Genomic DNA, 23872 nt, shown 5'->3' on the forward strand with positions numbered 1-23872 from the left:
ACCTGAAAGATTGTGTCCAGCTCTGGCACCCCTAACACAGTCAGGGACCTGCTGGAATGGGTCCAGAGGTCACAAAGATGAGCAGAAGGCTGAAGCACCTCTCCTATGAAGCCAGGCTGAAAGAATTGGGTCTGTTGAGCCTGGAGAAGAGAAAGTCAAAGTACTCCCAGACTGAAAGGGTTCAAATTCTGGTATTACTGTAGGTATAATCAATTCATGAACATTTCCACAGGCATTAACTGCTGAAGTTTCTTTTGCATAGAGACTGAATAAAAGCACAAAGTTCAAAGATTTTTCTTCTCTTTATTTAAACACAAATACATTTACAGCATGCAGGTAAGTTAAAACTATATGGCGTCTTCCCCAAACCAATGGTTTTAATGCATCTTAAGTGTACTGAAGTTAAATCAACGTTCCACAGGTAGACTTGTCCTCATGTCAAATTTAGAGTTACACACAGTAGTGAGTCAGCATTTAAGTTATGTAAATAATTTAGTTGTTCACCAGAAATAAATATTATTTCACCAAGTTCCTACCCTAAACCATCTTTTAAAAAATATGATCTAGAGGAACATAAAAATAAGAACCATTCAAAGACTGCAAGTTGAAACAGCAGTGCTGAAAGTTGCCCACACAGACTGAGTATTTTAATGTACAAAACCCAGTAATTGTCCTGTCTGGCTGACCTATGGACAGCCAAACCAGAAAACAAAAGCAAAACAAAAAAGTTCTTTGTTTCTCTCTCTCTGTTTTGTTTTTGTTGTTTTTTTTTTACAGTTTAAGAGGCAGTTCTTGGTAAACTTCATAAAAGGTTTAAAATAAAAGTTTAAATACAAAAAAGGTGATGTACACTGAGCTACAGGCTAGTTACCTTTATTTTTTTTCCTTTAAACACAGCAATTTTCAGCACCAAAATCCATGATAATTGCCTACAGGAACAAAGCCCTCAATTCACAGGCTTGAGAAAAAAAATCCTGCTTCATTTGAGTGTATTTTAAAGAGAGGGACTTTTTTATGATTGCATTTGAACAAATGAAGGTCTGATAACCTGCAGTTAATATTGACAAAGCTAACGGACAGTGCTGTTTCCGTTACGAGAAATTTCCATCCCAACAGTCTGCTCTTCCTTCATTTCCCCCTCTCCTTGGTATGCTGCCTGTTAATCATGCTCTAAAACAACTGCAAGTCCAGAGTGTTTGGCAGCCTTCATGAACAAAAGCGTCTTAAAAAGTCTGAAAACTCCAAACCAGTGAGATTCCTGAACTGATACACTCAGCCTTTAAAAATCAAACTATTAAAAATTCAGACTACTGTAGATATAGAAAAAAAGTGGTTCAAGGTCTAAAATCTGACTACACTCCATCATAATATAAATATTTTGTCTATTTATAATAGAAAAAGTGATTTGCTGTCTGAACAGAGTCTCTCCTGCTTCCACAATAACTGATGAACACCCAGCAAAAAAAATTCCAAACCAGCACACAAAGTGGTACCAACCAAGTCTGGAAAGCTCACTGAATTCTTTCAGTAACACTAAGCTCCTTCTTAGAACCTCTAAGTTCCTCACTTAGAACCTTAGTTCCTTCTTAGCTCCTCAAAGACCTGGTAACTAATTTCTATCCAGAAGAAGGCTGTTCTAAAAATGATAGTGGCTAAACCCTATGAATAAGTTAGGCAAATTATACTACGAAATCTTAAACCCCAGATTCAGCTCAGTGGGAATATCGGAGCTCAAAGCCAAACCCAAAAAAACCCAGGTTTCATTTTGTTAGCCACTTTACAGGACTTTATTGCAAAGAGAAGAAAAATAATTCAACAACTACTACCTTGGACATTTCATATACCTACTTACAAACAGATGACCAATACAGTTCAGCGGAGCACTTTACTTCTTTAAACACCTGCCTCTGGGACCTCAAGATACATCAGGTTTTAAAAGCTGTGTCCTCTATTAGTGTATCTGAATTCATTGGCCAGTTGCTGATTTTTTTTCTTTTCCTCTTAATTGAAAAATTACAATTTTAGCCAACAATTCCAGTTCTGTAGATGTTGTGGAATATCAAGTTAAATTTGAGGTTGCCCTCGTTTCACTATTCTAAAACAGCAAAAGTGAACCGTCACAGCTACAGACAAATGGATAGACAGGCTCATCAGAATGAAGCAGAATGTTTTCACTCCACCAGACTGTACTGTGTGTAAAAATCAGGAACAGGACAGATGGGATCATCCACTGCCAAAGTCTATTTTTTTTTTTTTTTGTCTTTTTTCTTCTTTTTTTTTTTTGTAAACTTAGGTTTACTCTTATTACTGTACAATATTTAATTCTACCCTGCCCGATAAAGGGGCATTTAATCAGATAACAGTTACACAGCCTTGTTCAGATCGAACGCTTCAGCTCTGTGGTGTAGCTGTCGCAGCGCCTCACGGCAGCTGCCATAAGCACACTTCAGTAATCTTACACTGTACAAAGAAATTTAGTTTCAGTGCTCTATGCAGCATTCCAAAGGAAACTGTAACGTAGAGTGCCGTTCTAATTCCGTGGGACATGTAGTGTTAGGTGAAGTGATCAAAATGAAAGTGTACTTAAAACACCGTTGCACATTCCCTAAGACAGTAAGATGTACACAAATTAAGCTAGAAAGTTGGAACTAAGATTTTTCTCAAGGTACATTCAGCTTGGCACAGTGCAGACTAAATTTAAGACATGAAAGACAAACTGTGTAATGAGCAGAGCTACACTTTAAGGAAGTGTCATTTTTTGAGACGCCAAAATTGCACTCTAGTTTTGGTGGTGGTTTGTGGGGTTTTTCAGGGGAATCAGTTAGCAGAATTTGTGGAAGGGGAAAGAGCTGTACAGGCCAGGTATAATTTATACATTTTCAAAAAAATAATCCTACAGTTCCCCAAAGGGAGAGATTATTGTCATGGAATGACTCTCTCTACATGATATCCAATCCTCTTCACGCTGCGTTTACTTTTCAGCAACTGTAAATGAGAAAAATGAAAGTTAAAGCTTGTACCTCTGTAAGCCAAAAAGCCAAGTTACTTATGGTTACAGCAGACTGTATTCACTATTTACATAGCCTTTAAGTGCCCAATTCTTCCACCACTCACATAAGTGGTCAGTACCACAGCCTAATTGTCTCTAAAATAGAGAGGAAGCTTTCGAAAGTCAGCTAGTAAGAACCACCAAATAGAAACAAGATTAACTTAAGATATTCTGGAGCCCTTTAGAAGAGAAGTGTGCAGGATTCAAGTACCATGAAGTCACTGTAGGAATATTTTCAGACTGAAGGTGCAGAGAACCTTGACTTAAGATTAACTTCTCTTAAGAACGTCTGGAGAACATTTATAGAAACACTCTGAAGATGACAACAGCATGCAGCAAAGCCTCAGTGTTAGGTGACCAACAGACCAACTCTAATGCATATGTTAATTAAAGAGATGTGATTCTGTGAGCAACTCAAACATATTAAGCACCAGGCTACATCTCCTAATTACTTAGAAGATTAGACATTTCCAACTAAGTGCACATGCTAATTTCAATTACAGTAACTGTACTTTTGCTAAGCTATGCTTTTGCATTTACCAGATAAAGACACGAGTGTTTCAGTTAAAACTGACCCATGAAGCAGTATGCAAACACAGTAAAAACAGCCAACAACAACATATAAGAACAGTGTCATATTTTATTTCATCACTGAATGCTTTCTGAAAAAAAACCATAGTTTAAAAGATACCAGCAAGCCAAAAGAGTTTAAACTGTTCACTCCTTCCCCAAAGAGTAGCTCCTGACTGTGACTGGTAACTGTCTCCAACTGACTGGGCTTGCATTTTTCTACTCCAGCAGAACACCTCCAGAACTACCATTTCCCACCAAACAAGTTCAGCAAACGGCAGCAGCAGCTGCCGCCAGATGGACATGCATGCTGTTCCTTTAGTTATGAAACTCTGTCAAAAGAGAAGTCAATCGCATTAGGAGTGGTTTTATGCCACAGCATGAACCGTAATCAAGCTAACACACAAAGCGGTCTAAACGACCTTTACACAAGTGTCCAAGAGAAGCTTACACTTTGTCTTGCCGTCCTCCACCTCCGCGCACAGCAACTGGCTGGCTGTTTTGAGTGAACGCGCCTCCGCCGCGAATTGCACTTGGATGAGTTGGAGAAGCTGCTGGATGCTGGCCAGGACGGATAGGCTTAGCTGCACGGAAGAAACCAGGACTTACTAATACATACATCACAGCTTTACCTTTGATTATTCAAACTGACTAATGCTTTGTTTTCACAGTGTCCCAAAGGCAATCATCAAAACTGAATGCACTCTGAATAAGAAAAAGAGTTTAAGAGATGGTGTTCTGAGAACCTAACAGATTAGTGTCAACTATATCCAGCCCTGAAAAATAGACAGGGTTTTGCTTTTATTGCTCCTGTTAGAATTGAGGCTAGCAAAGCTTTTGGTAGTGATTATCTGCACATGTGTTATCTGCCCCACCTAATGCAATTCCCTGCCAGAGTCCTATTTCTTGGCAGTAAGAACTCTAATAAGACACATCACTAGACAAAGTTTCACAGGGGTTATGTTCCTGTAAGGAATCATTACACCCTGCCGTATTTCACACATCTAAGCCACTAGTTACTCTGCTCTGCAAGAGGTTCTGTGTGCCAATTACCCCACAGGTAACACTGTTTCATCAGCCTCTTAACAACATAAGACAAAACTTGCTTGGAATTAAAACCAGCTCTCTAGCTGCATGCACTTTGCTAAGTACACTAATTTCAACAAGTTTTGCAGTGGCTCTTAACAGGCCATGCACAATGGTATGAATTTACACAGTTCTGTAATATTAACAGAAGCATTTAAAGTTACAGCAGGTAAGAGTAGAAATAAGGCACCTATAGGTACCAGGTGCATCAGAAGGACACTTCAATTTCTGCCTTCTAGGAAGCTGATCTCCAGTAGGACATGACTAGTTCATCTAGACATTTACATAGAAGAGGCTTTATACATGGGAGAAACTCACTAGAGAATTCTGCTTGTCTTCTGGGAGATCACTTGACAGAGATGACTGAAAGCATCTGTCCTCAAGGTGACACTTGAAGCAACCCTCCTCCCTCCCAGAAAAAAGGGGCAACTTTATTCTACTCTGTAAGTTGCACACCAATAGAATAAGAGCAAAGATGAACTGCAATGCTCATTTCAGCTGCATGAGTATTTCATTGAAGTGTACTGCTTGCTGAAGGACTGGAACACATAGTTACTCCTGCAATAATGGAACAGGCAACAGTTAAGTCCTCCACAGGCGACACACCTTCTTGGCCCTCAGCACCTGACAGCACGATGCTGTGTGGAGGATGTAAAGAACTCAACTGTCTTCTCACCACACAATACGAAACAGTACTAGCTACTATAGATTGCTGGTTTTTCCATTCTTTTCCCCTCAGTAAGGCTGTGGAGTACTGTATGTTCTGAACAAAGAAGGTAATTAAGGGATCTTAGAATGTTAATTGAGAGTTTCAGTCTACCAACTCCCCACAAAAATCAAGAGACAGCAAGACAATTTCATTGTTGCTTCAGGTGACAGCTTAATCTCTCTCCTTGCTTTGGCATACCCACTTAGGCTTAGAAATTGGAGTAGAATGGGAGGATTTTACAGACTTAAGACTCACTTTCAGCATATTGTTTTGTTCTAGGAAACAGAATACAGATTCTGGCTAGAATTTTAGGGTAGTAAGCCTTACCCAGCATGTACGAAACCCCATCTGCCAAGAAGAGACACATTTAAAATAGGTAACAAAGCAAAACCACCACCCACACACTTACAGTCTAATAACCAAAACAGCTCATGGGAGGAAATGCATCATGTTCATGCAGGGCTGGAAGCTGCACACACGTACAGAGAAGAAGGCAGATGAAGCTTTGAAGGGCAAGGGATTCTTGACTAACCAATTTGTGCAGAATGTCCTCTTCTGGCCATGTTCTTAGATCTTACAGCTTCCTTTATGCGATCTACTTCTTGCTGATAGCGCTTGCGATCACGAGAAGCATTCTCTTTAGCTTCCTTCAGAGCAGACTCCAAAGCTTTAACTCTCTCAGCTGTAGCTCTGAGTCGCTTCTCTAGTTTAGGAAGTTCACAGCGAAGATCGGCATTATCCCGTACCAGCTGCAAAACCAGAAGTGAACGTTTTCTCTGTATCTTTCCTCATGGGGAAAGGCACTCAAACACCCTCAAGCCTCTGCAGAAGCAGAGTGGCAGGGCTACTGTATTATCTTTGCTTAAGCTTTTACGAGATCTAACAGTTCGTTGGTAAGACTGTCAGTTGAAAAGCAGTTACCGTGGAAGAATATGTTGCCAAACACAGGCAATTAAAGTGCCACAAATGTGACCAGGGGCTGGAGCACATCTGCTACAAGGACAGGCTGAGGGAGCTGGGGTTGATCAGCCTGAAGAAAAGGAGGCTCTGAGCAGACCTAATAGTGGCCTTCCAGTACCACAAGCAGGCTACAAGAAGGCTGCAGAGTGAATGTTTACAAAGGTCTGTAGTGATTGGACAAGGAGCAATGGTTTGAAATTAGAGAAGATTTAGACTGGAGGCTAGGAACAAGTTCTGCACCATGAGGGTGGTAGAACACTGGAAGAGGTTGCCCAGGGAGGCAGTTGAGGCCCCATCCTTGGAGATATTCAACGTCAGGGTTGACAAGGCTCTGAGGAACCTGATATAGTGGAGGATGTCCCTGCTGACTGCAGGAGAGGTTGGACTACATGACCTTTGGAGGTCCCTTCCAACCCAAACCATTCTATGATTCTGTGAAAAATCTACATTCTTCAGAGAGAGGCATGTACCCCCTAGACTGTTACACACTTACACGTACCTGCAATAACTATTAAATTTACTTCACAGGAAAACTTTACTATATTGGTTTATAGAAAGGTATTTAAGATGTACCAATATGCATTCAGTCACTTCTATAAAAAGACACCATATTTTGGTTTTGATTAAAACTTGAAATTAAGCCACACTGTACCTGCTTGTGAACCTTTGTAAGTTGTTCAAGATTATTCTCAAGGAAGGAAATCTTTTGTTTTTGTGCAGCACTGCCTCCTGTGTCATCCGAGTCAATCTCGGCACTCTGTAAAACAAAGGTGTGGGGAGAGAGAGGAGGCTGAGTACAAATGCAAACATGCATACTAAGATCAATCCAGACAAAATACCCTGCATAAAGATCAATTCCCAATTTAGTAAAAACTGACATTCATGAAGCATTCTCAGAAACATCCACTTGCACTACAGCACTTCATTACCTTTTTCACTCTAGTAGCCAGATCTTGAACGAACAGCTTGCGAAGGTTGTGAAGAGTCTGAAGCTCTTTTGCCTACAGGTAAGTACAAGAAATTAAAGCAAACAAACCAACCCACCACACACAAACCAGAAGACCCCCCAAAAATACCTTTTACAAAGGGTAAACAGGCAAGTATTGACATTTGCTTTGGAATATATTCTGATTATCTTACCACAGTCTCTTCCAAACCCTTTAAGTCTTGTCTTGCTTGTTCCCGTCTGTCCTGCATAACCCTGAAAGAGAACAAATTCATCCTGAAACATCTAAGCAAAACTGGAAATTTCAATGTTTTAGGAGATTAGAGCCATGAACACTACATGGTACAAATGAAAATAGTCTTTCAGCTGAAGTCCTCAGTTCAAGATGTAACCAACAGATAAGACCGTCCTCAGAAATCTATGTGGGGTGGAGTTGTGGAAGGAAAAGAGGGAAGTACTTTTAGTATTGAAGGACTACACACACACACTTTCAGGTGCCTGAAGTCTAGATCTTTAGAATAGGTAAAGAAATGCTGTCACTCAGGCTCAGGATGAATACTTGGGGAGATCTTATCCAACAAATGTTCTTAACTCTGGCTGACTGAGGTAAGCGTGTTTTGTTTTACCATCTCAGCCCCCACACACTTGCCAAAGCTGGCATCATTCAACAACAATCACACTTTACAGGAATACAGTCTGCATTCTTTGTTGCCATGCACATTTATGACATAAAATAGAAAATAATTTGATTTAGAAAGGCTGAGGCAGGACACAGAATATGAAAAAAAATTTAATGCTGCTTTGAAGGTCTTTTGAAGAGGAAAATTTCTACTATAGCAAGTGCTTTTAAGGGATCAATGATATATATAGGTTAGCCTGCAAACTGAAACAAGCAGCAATACTTTGCTGTGCATATCAAATCTTACAAGACAAGAAACATGGCCAAAAGAAGTTCAAATACAATGAATTTTTAACTTCTTTAAATATCAGTTAACTTACACCAGAAAAAGACTACTGACATCTAGAAACACTTCCAGATTACGGTTAGATTTCTGAAAGCTAAGAACTGCTTTTCAGCTTGAGCTGCAGACTGTACTTGCTTAAGGAAGAATGCAGCTGTTTAATCTCAAGAATAAGCCACTTGAAGCCACCTAACTAGTTCACACAAGGACCTAAAAACCAGTAAGGGAACCTAAGAACCACAAAGAGAACTGTTGCAATCCTCTTTGTCTTAGGGCACACAATACTTCACTGCAAACCGAGAAGCTGATTACTCCAACCCGTAGCATAGTAACACAGAAAAGAGTAGTGGCCTTCATATCTTTCATCATTTTACTTTCATTATTAAAGCAGTGCAAAGGTTTTGAACAGTTAAGTTCAAGAAGACTCTGAAGCTTCTCTTTAACTGGCACATCATACAGTGAGAGCCACATCACCGTGTTAGGTCACTAGTTTTTGCTTTATGCACCATTATCACTTACGTCAGCTCATGCAGTTTTCTACTTTTCTCCTGATCAGTTGCTTTCAACTTCTCATGCTCAACTCTAAGACGTTCCTGTTCAAGCATCATCTTCTGGTTTTGGCTGCACACAGAAAGGAAACACTGTGTCAGTTGAATCTGTCAGGCAGGACATTCAGTAAAGCAATACAAATGAGAAAGACTGCAGGAGGAAACCCTCACCACTTCCTTCCTGCCATACTCTGTACTCAATAGAGCCCAGTGACACTTGGTGCTGCTAAAATGACAGCGACTTACTCTTGAAGTTCAGTGATAAGCTTCTCCTTCGCATCGACTTCGTCTCTTAGGCTACTGATTTGTTTCTGATGCGTCTCACGATGGCTCTGAATCTGCTGTTCCACAGCTTGCTATTAGGAAAAAGCAGTACACATTACATGCTTTAACAAGTTGCCATACTTGACTTTGGTTTTAAACAAATAAAGAAATTAACTTACCTTGACTTCATTTGCAGTTTGAACCTTGTTCAAGTGCTCTTTTTCCATCTCATGGACTTTTTCTAGTAGGGATAGAGGAGATAAAACACATCTCAGCCAGGTAACTAGTTGATCACAGGGAAGTCAGTTCCCCATTCCCTTCCCAACACTGTAAAGTTTGGAAGAAGTCCCCTCCCACCACAAAGAGTAATTAAATCAGTAACATCTTTAATCCTAGCCATAGCAGTTCTTTCAAACAGCAGATGTGCATTCTCAATCAATCATAGTTTCATAGTTTCATTCAGGGTTGGAAGGGACCACAAGGATCATCTAGTTCCAACCCCCCTGCCATGGGCAGGGACACCCCACACTAGATCAGGCTGGACAGAGCCTCATCCAGCCTGCTCTTAAACACCCCCAGGGACGGGGCCTCGACCACCTCCCTGGACAACGCATTCCAGGGTCTCACCACTCTCATGGTGAAGAACCTCCTCCTCACATCCAGCCTGAATCTCCCCACCTCCAGCTTCATTCCATTCCCCCTAGTCCTATCACTACCTATAGTGCTTTTTGCTACATGTTGAGTAGCAAAAAGCCACTCTACAACTCTGCTTTTCAATCTAAACAGAACAATTCCTTATTTCTCATTGTATACTTAACATGCTGGTGGGGTGTAGGGAAGCAGTTCCTACCCTGTGCTCGTAGCTGAACTAATTCTTCATTAAGGGAATCCACAGACTCCTCCAGTTGTCTCTTTTTCTGTTCCACATTCTGAAGATACTCAGTCAATGACTTAATCTTGGCTTCATGCTTGGAGAATGGAAAGATTCATTTACTTTGGAACTAGGTATCACAGAATTACATCTGCATAAATAGGTTATACTTAGTTTTAAACAAGCAACCTGATGTCAAAAACAAAAATGATGCTAATTCAGCTATTGAAGTAGATCTGTAACACAGTCTACAAGACTTCAATCTACTAGTTTTGATTGGAATTAAATAGATTTTTTGGCTGGGAATAGAGGTGTTTTGAATGTTAAATGCTATCAGTAGAACAAAACAGAAAAGTAAATTGCATGTGCAGATCAAAATGTTTGTGTTAGAAATAACATCAGTGATCTTTTCCAACAGTCACATGAAAATAGTCTCTCTCATTAGAAGTAAACTTAATTTGCTACACAAGTTTACCATAATTTTACTGTGCTATTGCTACCTCTCCCACTCTCAACTTGCTGCATTAGTGAGCAGAGTACCTAGTAGTCACTGCTTCTGTAAGACTTGTATTAAATACTAGAACCCATTTGTTCTCCATCATAGGAGTCTTTACAAATACAAGTACAACAAAAGCAATACCAGGCTACAGACATATTGCAGAAATCCCAACATCCTGTCACATAATTAGGCAGAAGCATCCAAACGAGAGTATTGCAGATACAGCTGAGCCTGGTGGCTGCTCAATCACAACACACTTCGTTAGGCATCACAAAGAAATTGCAACTTTCTTTTCCCAACAGGTTAACTAAATCCAAAGAACATTTACAATGTACACTGTAAAGAAACATTTACCTGTGAGATACGGAGCTGGCAGGCAGCCAACTCCTTTTCATTTTCTTCCATCTTCTTATTGCTCTCAGCTTGTGTGCCTTCTAACTGTTTGCAACGCTTCACCATTGTCTTTACTTCTGATTTCATCTTACTAATGTACAGTCTTGCAACTGTGAATTCTTCATCTATCATGCCAGTTCCCTCAGGCTGCTGAAAAAAGCGTGGAATGACACATTTAGAAAGCACAGAAAACAAAACAGAATTAAAGATGAGCTGGAGCAATTTAGTACCCAGCACACATCTGCTGTCTGAGTTGATAATCAAAGCATTTAAACATCAAAATGTAACCTCCTTATTTTCCTTTTAAAGTTTTCTGATTGCTTTTTTAGAACTTTGCACAAAGGTAAACTGGTAGAAGAGGTTAAAAAAAGGTAAAAATGAACGAATAAAGAGGGAAAATACAGTTCACTACAGATTTCTAGCACGGCTTACACTCTTATAAATCTATAAGGTCATTGTAAGATATTTTATTTCAGTTCCTTATTCCATTTTTAATCTAAGTATTAGACTGATTGCCACTGTAAATCAGCATTAGATTTCCTAGATGATACTGCTGCTTATGACCATTACATGTAGCAGTTTAACAGGACAAATGAAAACACTACTTCAGATAAAAAAAACAACCAATAAAATCATTCCTGCACTTCCTTGTCCTTGCATGATCAAATTCTGTTTAGGAACTAAGTCCCAATTATTAATACACAGGAGGCTTCCTGTGGTTGTTATCCTGTGGTTGTCAGTTAGAGGGTAGAAAGGCTCTGCAGAGGGACCTCGACCGACTGGACAGATGGGCAGAGTCCAATGGGATGGCATTCAACAAGTCCAAGTGCCGAGTGCTGCACTTTGGCTACGGCAATCCCATGCAGAGCTACAGGCTGGGGTCGGAGTGGCTGGAGAGCTCCCAAACAGAGAGGGACCTGGGGGTGCTGATCGACAGCCACCTGAATATGAGCCAGCAGTGTGCCCAGGTGGGCCACTGGCATCCTGGCCTGCATTAGGAATAGTGTGGCCAGCAGGAGCAGGGAGGTCATTGTGCCCCTGTACTCTGCTTTGGTTAGGCCGCACCTTGAGTACTGTGTCCAGTTCTGGGCCCCTCAGTTTAAGAAGGACATAGAAACACTTGAATGTGCCCAGAGAAGGGCAACAAGGCTGGTGAGAGGCCTGGAACACAAGCCCTATGAGGAGAGGCTGAGGGAGCTGGGATTGTTTAGCCTGGAGAAGAGGAGGCTCAGGGGTGACCTCATTGCCCTCTACAACTACCTGAAAGGTGGTTGTAGCCAGGAAGGGGTTGGCCTCTTCTCCCAGGCAACCAGCACCAGAACAAGGGGACACAGTCTCAAGCTGCGCCAGGGGAGGTTTAGACTCGAGGTGAGGAGGAAATTCTTCACCGAGCGAGTCATTCTTCATTGGAACAGGTTGCCCAGGGAGGTGGTTGAGTCATCGTCCCTGGAGGCGTTCAAGAGGGGACTGGACGTGGCACTTGGTGCCATGGTGTAGTCATGGGGTCTGTGTTGATAGGTTGGACTCGATGATCCTCGAGGTCCTTTCCAACCTAAGTTATACTGTGATACTGTGATCTTTACCATACTAAGAAAACTGACCAAATCTATCCACAATGCGTGTAATACATGGCATTAAAAATGGCACCAACTAATCCTTACCTTGACATCATTATTTCCCACTGCAATTCCAATCTCTGCAAGATCTTTAAGTAAGGAAGCCATCATCTCTGTTGCTCGCTTCTTCTGATGGTTTGTCATTTCTTTAAGTTTCTGAAGCTCTGCATCTATACTGGCCAGAGTGACCTACAGTAAAAGAAGTTACACTTCAATGAACAAAAAACACTTAAGAACACTCTTAAGAACTATTTTAATAGCTTTTCTTTTTACACTTAGACTACCATTTCCCCTTGTGAAAAACCTTTAAATGACTTCAGGCAAGACACACAGGTAAGGCAAGAGAAGTTACAGTGAAGGCTGTTGGTAATTTCTCATCCCAGTTTCGTACCGATTTTTGATTGAGTTCATCACTAAGCAGCTCATACTCCTTGGCCTTATCTTCTACTTCCTGAGACTTCTGATCATAATTGACAGCTAATTCTTCAAGGGCCTGTAGCACCTCTTTCACTTCCTCTTTAGAGGCATCGTTTTCAGCCTGAAGGCGATTCAGCTCTGCTTGCAGGTTGTCTTGGTCCCGTCTGGTCGATGCTAGAAGCTGCAACATTGATAGAGATTTATTTAAAATTACAACCACCACCGATCATCACAAAAATTCCACGTATAAATTGAATTTTATTGCTGTTATTAGCTACTGCGGGCACATTTTTGGCATCTAGTATCACACAACAAGGATGCCAAGCACAGGTAGTTCTTCAGTTTTTAAAGTATTTTCAAAATGGAAGCGATTAGAAGTCAAAAGACATAAGCACGATAATCTGAAATGCACATGGAATACTGCAAATTCTCAGAAAAGCCAGAGAACACTACTCAGGAGCCTGAAACTGACAACAGGCCAGGGACTAAACTTCCAGGATTCTAACCTGGTTAGCTGCTGAAGATTAATTAGACAAAGTGAACAGCTGCTAAGGAGACAGATTTATTTAACTAACATGAAATAGCAGCTCCAAATTCCTGAGCGCTTGATCCATTTCTTTCTTGCCATGCAAAGACAGTTGGTTGGTTGGGGTTTTTTTCCCACCTTTGTGCTACATAGAATTATTTTTTCCTAGTACATTGGCTAAACGGAATTAAGGATTTTATTATTAATTGGTCTCTTCCCTGTTTCATTCAGTTACACCACTGACAAAAACGTGCATACAAATTGAATATTCTAACAAGTATGGTCTGAAGCAACACGTAGATACTTCCTTTTGCATTACAGGCCATTCCATTTCTCTCCTCCTCCTGTGCAGCATCTGATCAAAAGTAAACCTTAAAAACAGATTTCTTACAGGAAATCAAGGTATCTTCAGTTTTGACAAAGTGCCCACTTTGCACATAGAAAACAGCTGCTGATGTTTTTGCATAAAATCTTTCAGTTCCTACAGTCTTCATGGAGAGACTTGAGGTTCAGATACACTGGCTTACATTTAGCCATCAGGACAGTGTAAGTGGAGGGAATAAATAGGCATTTAGATAAGAAATAAAAGAGAATCACTGTACAGTGGTAAGCCTTTGTTCTACTCCTTGGTCATAAACTGTTACCTATTCAGAACATCTTCAATTGTTTAAAGGAAATACAAAAACAGAAGAGAGATACAAGAGCAAAACTCACCTCTTCCTGATCCAGCATTTGTGTTTTCAGTTTTTCTACTAGCTGGCTCTGTTGATTAATTTCTTCATCCTGCAATTGAAGGCAGACTACATTAATAAATACCACTCAGGAAAAATAACCTGAGACAGTAGATGTTTGGCATCTAACTTCTCCTTATTCTGAGACAATTACACAACTTAAAACAATAGAAGGAAAATAACAATAATCATCCTTCTGATTGCACTGGCTGATCCATTAGGCTCTCAACTTGACACATATGTGCCACAAACCCAAAACTGTTTTACCTGTGCTCTTCCAAGTTGTCTAACTTTCAAGAAGCAAGCAAGAACTTAATTTTTCCCCCTGTCCAGCTCTATTACTACTGCCAAAATTTAGAATTACATTCAAATAAAATACACAGAATGTGGAAGAAGAACCACCAAAAGCCTGCTGTATTCCAATTCCTCATTTTCCTGCTTTCTCATTATTTTCCTTTTTCTGATACAGTGTTCTTCCAAACAATCAACTAGGATGTAAGACAGCAGAAATACCGTTCAAGAGTTGCATTGACTTTTCCTTCCTAACTTTCATTTTTTGTCTTTTTTTTTTTTTAATATGTACTGATTATTCAGTTTTCAGGACCATTCTCAGCAAAAGATGGAAAGCAAATAAGAAAGGATACTCAGCACCAGATAAAACAACTTCTGGTTTCTCTTAGAGCTTCAGAATTAGAGCAGGCACTCCCAGTAAATACTTTAGCAAGTTGTACTAACAAACGAAGACTGCAAATTAAATATTACATAACATAGCTCAAGATATGTTTCCAAGAGGCCCTACACTACAGAACAGCAGCATACCTTGTCATCCAGTTGTTTGTATAGTTTGGCAATTTCTTCCTCACATTTTCTTCTCTCAGCATCAGTGAAATTACCAGTTACTCCAATTGTGGTAGCTGGTTTATCATTAATAACAGTAATATCCTTGTCCACTGCAAAAGCTTCTAAGTTGGCCTTCTCCTTGTCAAACTGTTCATCAACTGGTACAGTCTCCCCTTAAAGAGCAGAATATACTTAGTTTTAGCACAGCCAGCCATGAAGTATCCTCCACAAAATTAACCCTGAGAAGTATTACATACTCCCTACTAACAGTACTGCTCATGGTTAAGCAGTAATTGAGTTCATGAATACATGGTTAAAATATGACCAGCTAGATCACCCAAACTATCTCCTGCTGACCACAGAACATTTCATTTCACCCAGATCCTGTGCTCTGACTTCCAAATCTCACATCAAGCCCTATTTTTTAGAAAGGTACCTAACTTGCCCTGAAGACAGAAAAATCCCTTCTTTTCCCTTGGCAGCTGTTTTGCTGGGTAGCCATATTTACTTTTAAATAGCTTTGCTTCTAATTTAGAGTTATCTTCTCAGTTACACATTTATCCTTTTATGCTCATTAAGCTTCTTCTCATGAGAACACTTTACTGTCTTTACATAGGAAAAAATAAAACCCAAACAACAAACACAAACAACTTCTCTGGTGAGCTAAGCTAAATTCTTTAACATCCTATTATGAAACATTTTATGCAGTCCTTGAAAGGTATGGGCTCTTTCCAGCACTCCAGGATCTTGTATCAATGTTGTGAAAGAATTACACTTCACATTTCAGGTGTGGCCTCATACCATCTCCATGAAAGATTGTTTTTTTCTTTTTTAATAAAATAATTTTTAAATAATCACTACAGTTATTTAAGTGAGAATGTGTGCAGTTGTCTACAAGATTGCAAAATCATCTTCTGTAGCAGCCAAACTCCAGAACACATCTCTAAGAACTACCTACATTCCTACTTTCCTGAATTTAAGGCTTCACATACAACCTGCATTCTGTCAGACACTTCAGTGTCAATTACTCAGGAAGAAAGAACAGGCACACACTCCCTACTGTCAGCAGCTTTGGGGTTTAGGTAGGGTTTTTACCTATTAACAAGTCTGAGTTTTAAATGAACACAAGACCTTGTGATAACGATTTGAATTAGAGAAGCAAACCAGAGGAAGTATTTTATTTGGTTTCTGCAATCACAATTAATAACATGTTTTTCTCCCCCCAAACAAAATGTTTAGAATGCATGTAACTAATCTGCTAGCAAAGCAGGTGTTGAATAACCTGACACCAATATACTTTCAAACATCTTTGCCATTATATCATTATCAGAAGTTGTTGAGCTGCAACAGAGTGAAAAATACCCAGTTCCAATGCCAGCTTGATATCCTAGCTTAAATATTCTTATTCCTGTCCTGCATAGTGCTTAATTACTTTTGGTATCTTGAAAACCAGTTCAGTGTCTGTTGTCTTGCCTAAAGTTTGCAGAACAAAAAATGGAATAGCTTCTCACCGTTCCGCCACCGGTTGAGTTCATTTTCTAGCCACTGAATGGTGTTACGCAGAGTCTTGTTTTTCTCCTTTTCCTTCTCATACTTTTTCTTCCACTGCTCTGCAGTGAGCTCCACGTTGACACAGACTGTGTTCTTAATGGTCTTTGCTCTACATAGAAAGAGCAAAAAGCTCTGAAACTTAATTTTTAAAGAAAGGAATTAAAGGGTATTAAATAAAATTGCCAGATGTCTGGTGAAAGTATAAGCATTCTTGCTTTTCCCAAAAGCTTTGTGTAGTCCCTGCCAATTTGCTATTCCTTCACTTGGATTGACACAACTATTAATGAACTTTGGGAAGGCTGAGAAATCTCAAGCTGGTTGAAGTGGAAAGATTCAGCTGCATACTTTCACCTGGAATAATTCAAGTTACGACATCAGTGAATAACTGAACAAAAGGTAACATTCACCACACCTAGCAAACATTTCTCCAGTAGGAGGCTTACACTTATGAAGTTTAAGCCATCAAGCTTATTTAAGAAACACTGCATTTCAACTTAAAAATCCAGTTACTACATCTCCCTTAGCCAAAAAAAGTGCACAAGCTATGAAGTTCAGATGTGACTGGCTACATTCAGTCTGGCAAATCTCATCCAAAGACACTAGCTTTGGTGATAAAACTGCAGACACTAATAACCTACCTTCATGAAATTAATGTTGAGTTTTTCCTTTAGCACCATACCTCTCTTACCTCAGTAATTCTTCTGTATATTCTCCTACTCCCTCCTCAAATATCAAAATAGGAATAATGCTCAGCAGTAGGTAGAAGTTTTCCTCTCCATATTATGACTCCAATAAGAATTTGTCTGCGAGGTCTTATTGTGTCTTTTGGAAGCAATCAATCCCATGATTTCCTACCAAGTTACATGGTATTTATTCCTGCTCCAGTTACCACAGCTGAGGGGCTCAGTATAACACCAACACTAAACCACATGTGCACTGAATAATTGTGAAGACTTATCCAATTAATTTGAATGTTTAAGAGCAAAACATCAAATCATTTACTCACCTTTGGCCAAAGAGAAGAGTAGATTTAGTTTCAGATTCATTGTATGAAGATGGAGAACAGCAAATAACAATGGTAGTTCTGCAATTACCCCCTAGTGAATCTTGAAGGATTCTGGTCATTTTGCTATCACGATATGGAACGTAAGTCTACCAAGAGAATGGTTACAAGAATCAGCCACAGGGTTTCAGCCACATTGTTTAATTTGCTGAAGTAAGAGCTACATTTTTGGCTAGGTATAACTTCATTACAAAGACATTAAATTCCACTTTAATTCATAAATCCTAAACATGGACATGCATGGAATAACATAAAATCATAAGTCTATGTTCAGTACTGTTTAGAGCACAAGAAAACTTTCAGTATGATGCTTATGTCCCTCAATGTGAACTGTAACTTTATATTTTAATACAGCACATTTGCAATGCATTGATACAACTGGACTAGTTTAAAAGACTCCAAGCATATCACTGAGATCAATAAAGAATTTCTGCATAACATCATGCTCACCAGCCTTTAACCTTGAAGTACAGAAATATGAAAGAGAACACTTACACTGCTTTCAGCCAATGCTGAGATGACATTTCCAAGAGCAGACAAAGATTTGTTGATGTTCTTGGCCTCATCCAGCACAGCACCTTCTGCTCCAGTTTTACTAACCTATACAATATTTCAGTCAATTATTAAGTGCATTTTCAAAAACCTACCTTCCACCCTTAATATAAGCCTTGAGTAACTTTTCCACTTTTAAATTAATTTCCCTGATTTGGAGGTACTCACAAGCAAGCTGGATTAAAATAAGCAACCCACTCCTCACTCTTTTCCTGCTTTGCTAGCAATTTTTCCTTCACATCTCAGTTTGAAGACCTTTCTAGTGTTTTTACACTGACTGTTCCCCCTGCAAACTACACCTTTTCATGGAAGACAAACTGGGAAAAGCATAAAAAGAAAATTTTGAACTAAAGAGTGAAAGTAACAAAAACCTGCATTCCAGCCTTTTAACTTAACTCGCACATTAATGCTTCCAGTTTCAAGGAGAAAGACCACTACTAAGAAATGCATTTCAGAACAAACACAGGATTCAGACAACAAGGAGACCACAGAACCATTACTCGAGGAAAGACAACAGCAAGCAGAAAGGACTCAAAAAACGTGGAGACAAAGAGGAGGATAAACCCAGAAGCAAGGAAGAAAAGAATGTTAAAAATCCAGCCCTTAAAAGGCTAATTACAGTCTTTAAGGAGTGATGCAGCATCAGCAAAATGATACACATTTCCTACTCTGCTTTAAGCCACAGACACAAGAAAGCACGCTGTCATTTTGGGCAGTGTTAATCAGAATTTCAAATGAAGAAACTTGGCACTGCTACAGCACCTCATCCCCCAACCTGTGCACCTTTTTGCTCTCAGATAACAAGACTGAACTCTAGGCTACTTCCCTACCCCTTGCCATATTTACAGACCCTCACTGCAGAAATGCAGATCAGCTAATGATCTAATAGTCAACCTAGGATTCAGAAACCACATTTCAAAGTCAAAAATAAAACAAACACTTCAGAGATGACAACTGAACAATCACTCTCACATTAATGTAAACTATTTAGCTGCAAAGAACCACCAGTCTGTCAGAGCAGGGGGAAAACAAAAAAAAAAATCAGAATTACCTTTTCACTACCTGCCAAGTCCACAAGGTAAAGTTTTCCACTTAGTTTCTGTTCTGTTTGAGTATTCTCTTGTTTTACATTAATAAGAAAAATACTATGGCTTCGGGAGCTGTGTTCATTCATATCTATAATCCAAAATATACACATTGTAAAACATTAGTGTACAAGCAAACTCATTTAACAGAATAGGATCTTCTCACAGGGAAGTGACAGACCTAAAGCTAATAACACTGTATAAAGCAGCATCTCAAGGACAGTAAAACTTGAGGCAGCAAGACCAAGTGCTGTCTAATTAATGAAGATCCATTTTCCCTTGGGCTTCTATTAATACCACATAAGCTCACTGATAAGATTTAGCCTGTCAGCTATGGACTTCACACATTTAATTTACTGTACTAAAATACAAAGCACACTTACATTTCTGATACCAGAATATACTCTCTTTTTTGATTTAATTTTTGTACATTTAGAAGGTATCACATTTCATCCTTTTATGAAAATTTGAATTAGATTGACAAAACCTTTCAGTCCCTTCTCCTTTGAATACTTATTGCCTCCTCTACTGTGAAGCATGTGGACTAAGCAAGACTTACTGAATTTAAGCAAGTATTTTAATTCACTAATAAAATTTGAGTTGACATCAACCTGAATGAGAACAGCTGTCCCCCTCTCCTTTTTAACCATAAATCCATCACATGTCTAAAAGGACTGGTTTATTGATGCCACAGAGGCAGCTCAACTTAGAGTAACAGCCTGTCCAAATTTCTGCTGTATCTCTGTTCCTTAGTCTGGTCCCCACTTACTACCTAGGAGCAATGAAGCGGAAATGCAAGAGTGAGTTGTTCCTTAAAAGTAACATCATATTTTTATTTTTGATTCTCAGTAATAATAACAAAATTACTTAATGACTATATTCTTTCTTTTCCTGAAAAAAGAACTAAACACACGTAGATTGTGAAACTCCCCCTCAAACCTGCTCTCAGAGATTTCTGACAGTCACTTCAGTTGCCAAGAACTGAAGCATTTTTCTACATGCACCTCATCTTTCCTTATCCTTTTTTTCCCCCCTATTCACCTTCACTTCCTAACCCTGCTTCTCATGGCAATTCAGAGACTTTTGACATGGCTCCATGCCATATGGCATGCCACAGGCCAAAAAACCTGTGGCACTAGGATGCTGCAGATTTACTGCAGCATGTCTGAAAATATATTCTGATTAACCTTTCTCAGGAAATGCAATGGAATGGCCAACTGCAGACAAGCCACAGTGCCTTACTTATAGATCCATAGGTTAACCAAAATGAATTCCTTAGACTGGGATTTTGGACTATTCCTGCTGTAGAACTACACCTTTTTCTTCAGTGATTCAGAGCTCTTAATTGATCACTTTCCTCTTTCAACCCAAGCAACACCTAACAAATAATGAATTGAAATACTTGTTTCTGAAAGACATGCTGAAGCTGCTTATGCTAGACCCTTTCAAAAAGCTGAATTATTTACCTTGCTATTTTTGCTTTTGCCACTTTTTAAGGCAAATCAAAGCAAATCATCAGAGCACTGAAAGGAGACAAAAGATACCACTTACTTGTAACTGCTACATGTCGGTTTGATTTTCCTTCATCTATAGTATCCATAACCTCTTCTGGACTACATACAAAACGCTCTGTGCAACCCTTTTGAAAAGCAAAATAAAGTATCACACCAAGAAGCCAAATAGAAGTGGCATACACTAAAGGAGTGCAAGATTAAATCACATCAGATCAATGCTCACCTTTACATAGGGAACTCTATTTTTGTCCTCATGAACAGAAAGATTGGTCTTTGAAACTGGAAGAGAAAAAGTTCCAAAGCTAAGGTCCACACAATTTCTTTGAAAATGAAAGAGCTCCGTACAATGTATGTCTCATTCAGATGTTATTTCTCAGCAAGACTTCATAAAAACTTCATATAAAGGAAACAACCCCTACTGTAGCTTGGGTAACATTATATGGAATAACCCCATGCTTTCCCAGTTTGATGTGTCCTTATCAAGCATAGGTTATTAGCGCATTGCACACCTATCTTGGTACCATGATAAGTTTTTGTTGTTCTTGGGATTGTTGGTTGGGCTTGTATATTGGTCGATTTTGATGTTTGTTTGGGTTTTTGTTAGGGTTTGTTTGGTTGGCTTGTTCTTTTATTCTCTCCAGAACAACTTATTTTTTATGTTCAATACAAATAAAAAGGCTTACCATCCAAAAGGTCCCTTATTTTATCCAAGTATATTTCAAAATATGACACCTAAAAGTGAAAAGGGCAATGAAGATACAGCATGAGAAAGCAAAAAACGCTTTGCATTTTGATCAGAAGGATCCAGCATGATTATTATGATCACCCACATAATACCTCATCTAGCTTAAGTAATTAAGGATGAACAAAAATATACCTTTAAGAAGAAACTATTTTAATCAAAAGCTTCAAACACTATCAGCACTGCCATAGGTTTCAGACTAGCTACCATTAATTTTGTTTCTATTAAACATTAAAGTGTTAACTAATTCTTCTTTATAAAGAGTCAGTTATTTCAGAAATAACTCACATTTAAATTTTCCAAGTTATTAACATTAGAACCAGGTAAACATCCATTTCACCACAGACTACTTCCAGTTTTAATATAGATTAAATAAGTAACAATAAAGAAAAGTTTACCTTAATATGAAACTCAAGGTTCTCATCCATAGAGTAAATATAATTAAAAATATCTTGCACTATTCTTGGAATAATGCCCATTCCATCTGGGTCATGAAGCTTCCCCTATTAGAAAAGAAACAATCAAATGAAATGTTCCTGCTGAGTTCAACTTCACAAACAGTATGGAAAGGTAAAACAAATAGTTAAAAGATAAATTAGTTTTAAAAATCTGACAAAGGATTTAGCTAAATTATTTGCCAAGAATGAAAAGAGCAGGCTCAGAAATCTCCCAAACTACTAGAAGTGAAAATGCACTATTAAACATTATTCTTGTCTTTCTCATCCTGCTACTGAGGACTGAAAAAAAAAAAAAAATCTAGTAATTGCCTTTCTCAGTCCTAAAAAACGCATCCTTGATATCAAAATGTCACAATGGAAAGGGAAAGAAAACTAAAATTACAAAATTAATACAAGTAGACATCTTCTTTCTAGACAGATAGGACTCTTGTGATGAAGAGAGATGACAATGACATTAAGAAGAAAAAAGGTTTCTTACTTCCATAGTGTGTGTCTTCCCAGACGATGTTTGCCCATAAGCAAATATTGTACCGTTGTATCCCTCGAGTACATCTAAAGGGAAAGAGTATTTTCATTAGGGTTCATTTCCTTCTCCTAAAGGAAAGTCAAAGTAAATGGAATGCAAGCTGGCAGTTCCTAAAATGTTCAGCAAGCTAAGTCATTCAGAGGAATCTCTGTGCTAGAGCTGGTGGGGAGCGAGAGTGCTCCTCCCTAGCCCTTTTAATGCATTAAGCCATTATTGACTGTGTTTTAGACATTTACAGTATTAGAAGCATCTGTTTCTGAAAACAGAAAAATGAGGACTTCAAGGTCAGGAACAAAATGGAAATTGATACAAGAGCCTGGCTGTAGAGACTTCTCTAATGACCAGAGAACCCCTACATTCACCCGTCTTGTCACTAACAGTTAGTATTTCAGGGGTTTCTGACAGTGCTTTGTTAAACTTGTTTTAAAAGTTATATCACTTACAACTTAGTACTGATCTTCTCAAGACACTAATCAATTTTATTTTCAGGAAACGAGCTAAATGAAGGTCTCTTCCAACCTGGTTTATTCTATTCTATTCTACAACAACTCAGGCTGGTACAACCTTCTTTGTGAGAAGAATTGATTTTCTGAAGTCACTAGGCCAGTTCTGACAATTCAAGTTTGAAGCAAATGCACACCCTGGACCCAAAGAGGTGTGGTGAATGGAGTTAAATCCAGCTGGTGGCGACTCACAAGTGTTTCCCAGAGATCAGTGGTGGGGCCAATTCCTCCAAAGCAATTTAAGATGTCTTCACCAGTAAGTTGGAGGGGGTAAAAAACAATCAAGCCTATTCATCGGAGTTATTTCGATTCATTTCTGACTGTTTCAAACAGTCTCTGGCAGAGAACATAAAAAGAAAAACAACCCACCCCAACCAATTCAAAGAAAAACCCCATGAAACATGACAGGTAAATGTTATCAAATGTTACAACCAGCTGAAAGTGCAGGTTAAGCATTGACAATTTATCAGCTCAACTACAGGGTGATTTTGTACTGCTATGATCCATGTTGGCTCTTAAGAAACGTTCAGAGGGTGGAAGGGAACATAAAAGTATCCATTTTCAACACCAGAATCTATACAGATTTCCTTATGGTTAAAGTTGCTATTCCAGCTTACCTTTGACAATCTTTTTAGCACAGTCATTGTATACTTGTTCCTGTGATGTGTTTGACTGGAATACACGGTCAAATATATATGGCTTGGACTGGAAAACAAAAAAAAACAAGACAGAAAAGCCATTAAAACAAACAGGTGCTGGAAGCAGAATTGGAAGGTGTTTGCTCCTTTAGTTTAGAAGTAAACTGTATTGTCTCTGGGCAACCTTTTATTTTAAGCACTTGAAGACTGTAGAGAGGAAATCAGCTTATATAGTGTTGCCTAAATCTTCACA

General features: G+C 39.0%; 1 protein-coding gene across 3 annotated transcripts in view; it reads right to left on the reverse strand.

The window, feature by feature from the left end:
- Positions 1–283: 283 nt before the first annotated feature.
- KIF5B (kinesin family member 5B) overlaps positions 284–23872 on the reverse strand; it is a 32197-nt gene continuing 8608 nt past the window's right edge. The window contains exons 2-26 of one of the 3 annotated variants that reach the window (XM_068146224.1): positions 23599–23686; positions 22431–22504; positions 21893–21997; positions 21436–21484; positions 20976–21031; positions 20790–20877; positions 19205–19329; positions 18097–18201; positions 17545–17690; positions 16499–16647; positions 14967–15160; positions 14131–14199; positions 12865–13071; positions 12519–12662; positions 10819–11007; positions 9945–10062; positions 9274–9335; positions 9077–9186; positions 8802–8903; positions 7515–7575; positions 7304–7375; positions 7027–7131; positions 5947–6163; positions 4071–4203; positions 284–2985 (exon numbers count right to left, since the gene is read on the reverse strand). In XM_068146224.1, the coding sequence (XP_068002325.1) occupies positions 2979–2985; positions 4071–4203; positions 5947–6163; positions 7027–7131; positions 7304–7375; positions 7515–7575; positions 8802–8903; positions 9077–9186; positions 9274–9335; positions 9945–10062; positions 10819–11007; positions 12519–12662; positions 12865–13071; positions 14131–14199; positions 14967–15160; positions 16499–16647; positions 17545–17690; positions 18097–18201; positions 19205–19329; positions 20790–20877; positions 20976–21031; positions 21436–21484; positions 21893–21997; positions 22431–22504; positions 23599–23686 (2775 nt within the window). In that variant the 3' untranslated portion in view covers positions 284–2978. The other 2 variants (XM_068146225.1, XM_068146223.1) reach the window with 2 other exon arrangements.

The sequence above is a fragment of the Melanerpes formicivorus genome, unplaced genomic scaffold (assembly GCF_026170545.1).
Source record: "Melanerpes formicivorus ecotype bairdi unplaced genomic scaffold, bMelFor1.0.p_v2 SCAF_13, whole genome shotgun sequence".
NCBI lineage: Eukaryota > Metazoa > Chordata > Aves > Piciformes > Picidae > Melanerpes > Melanerpes formicivorus.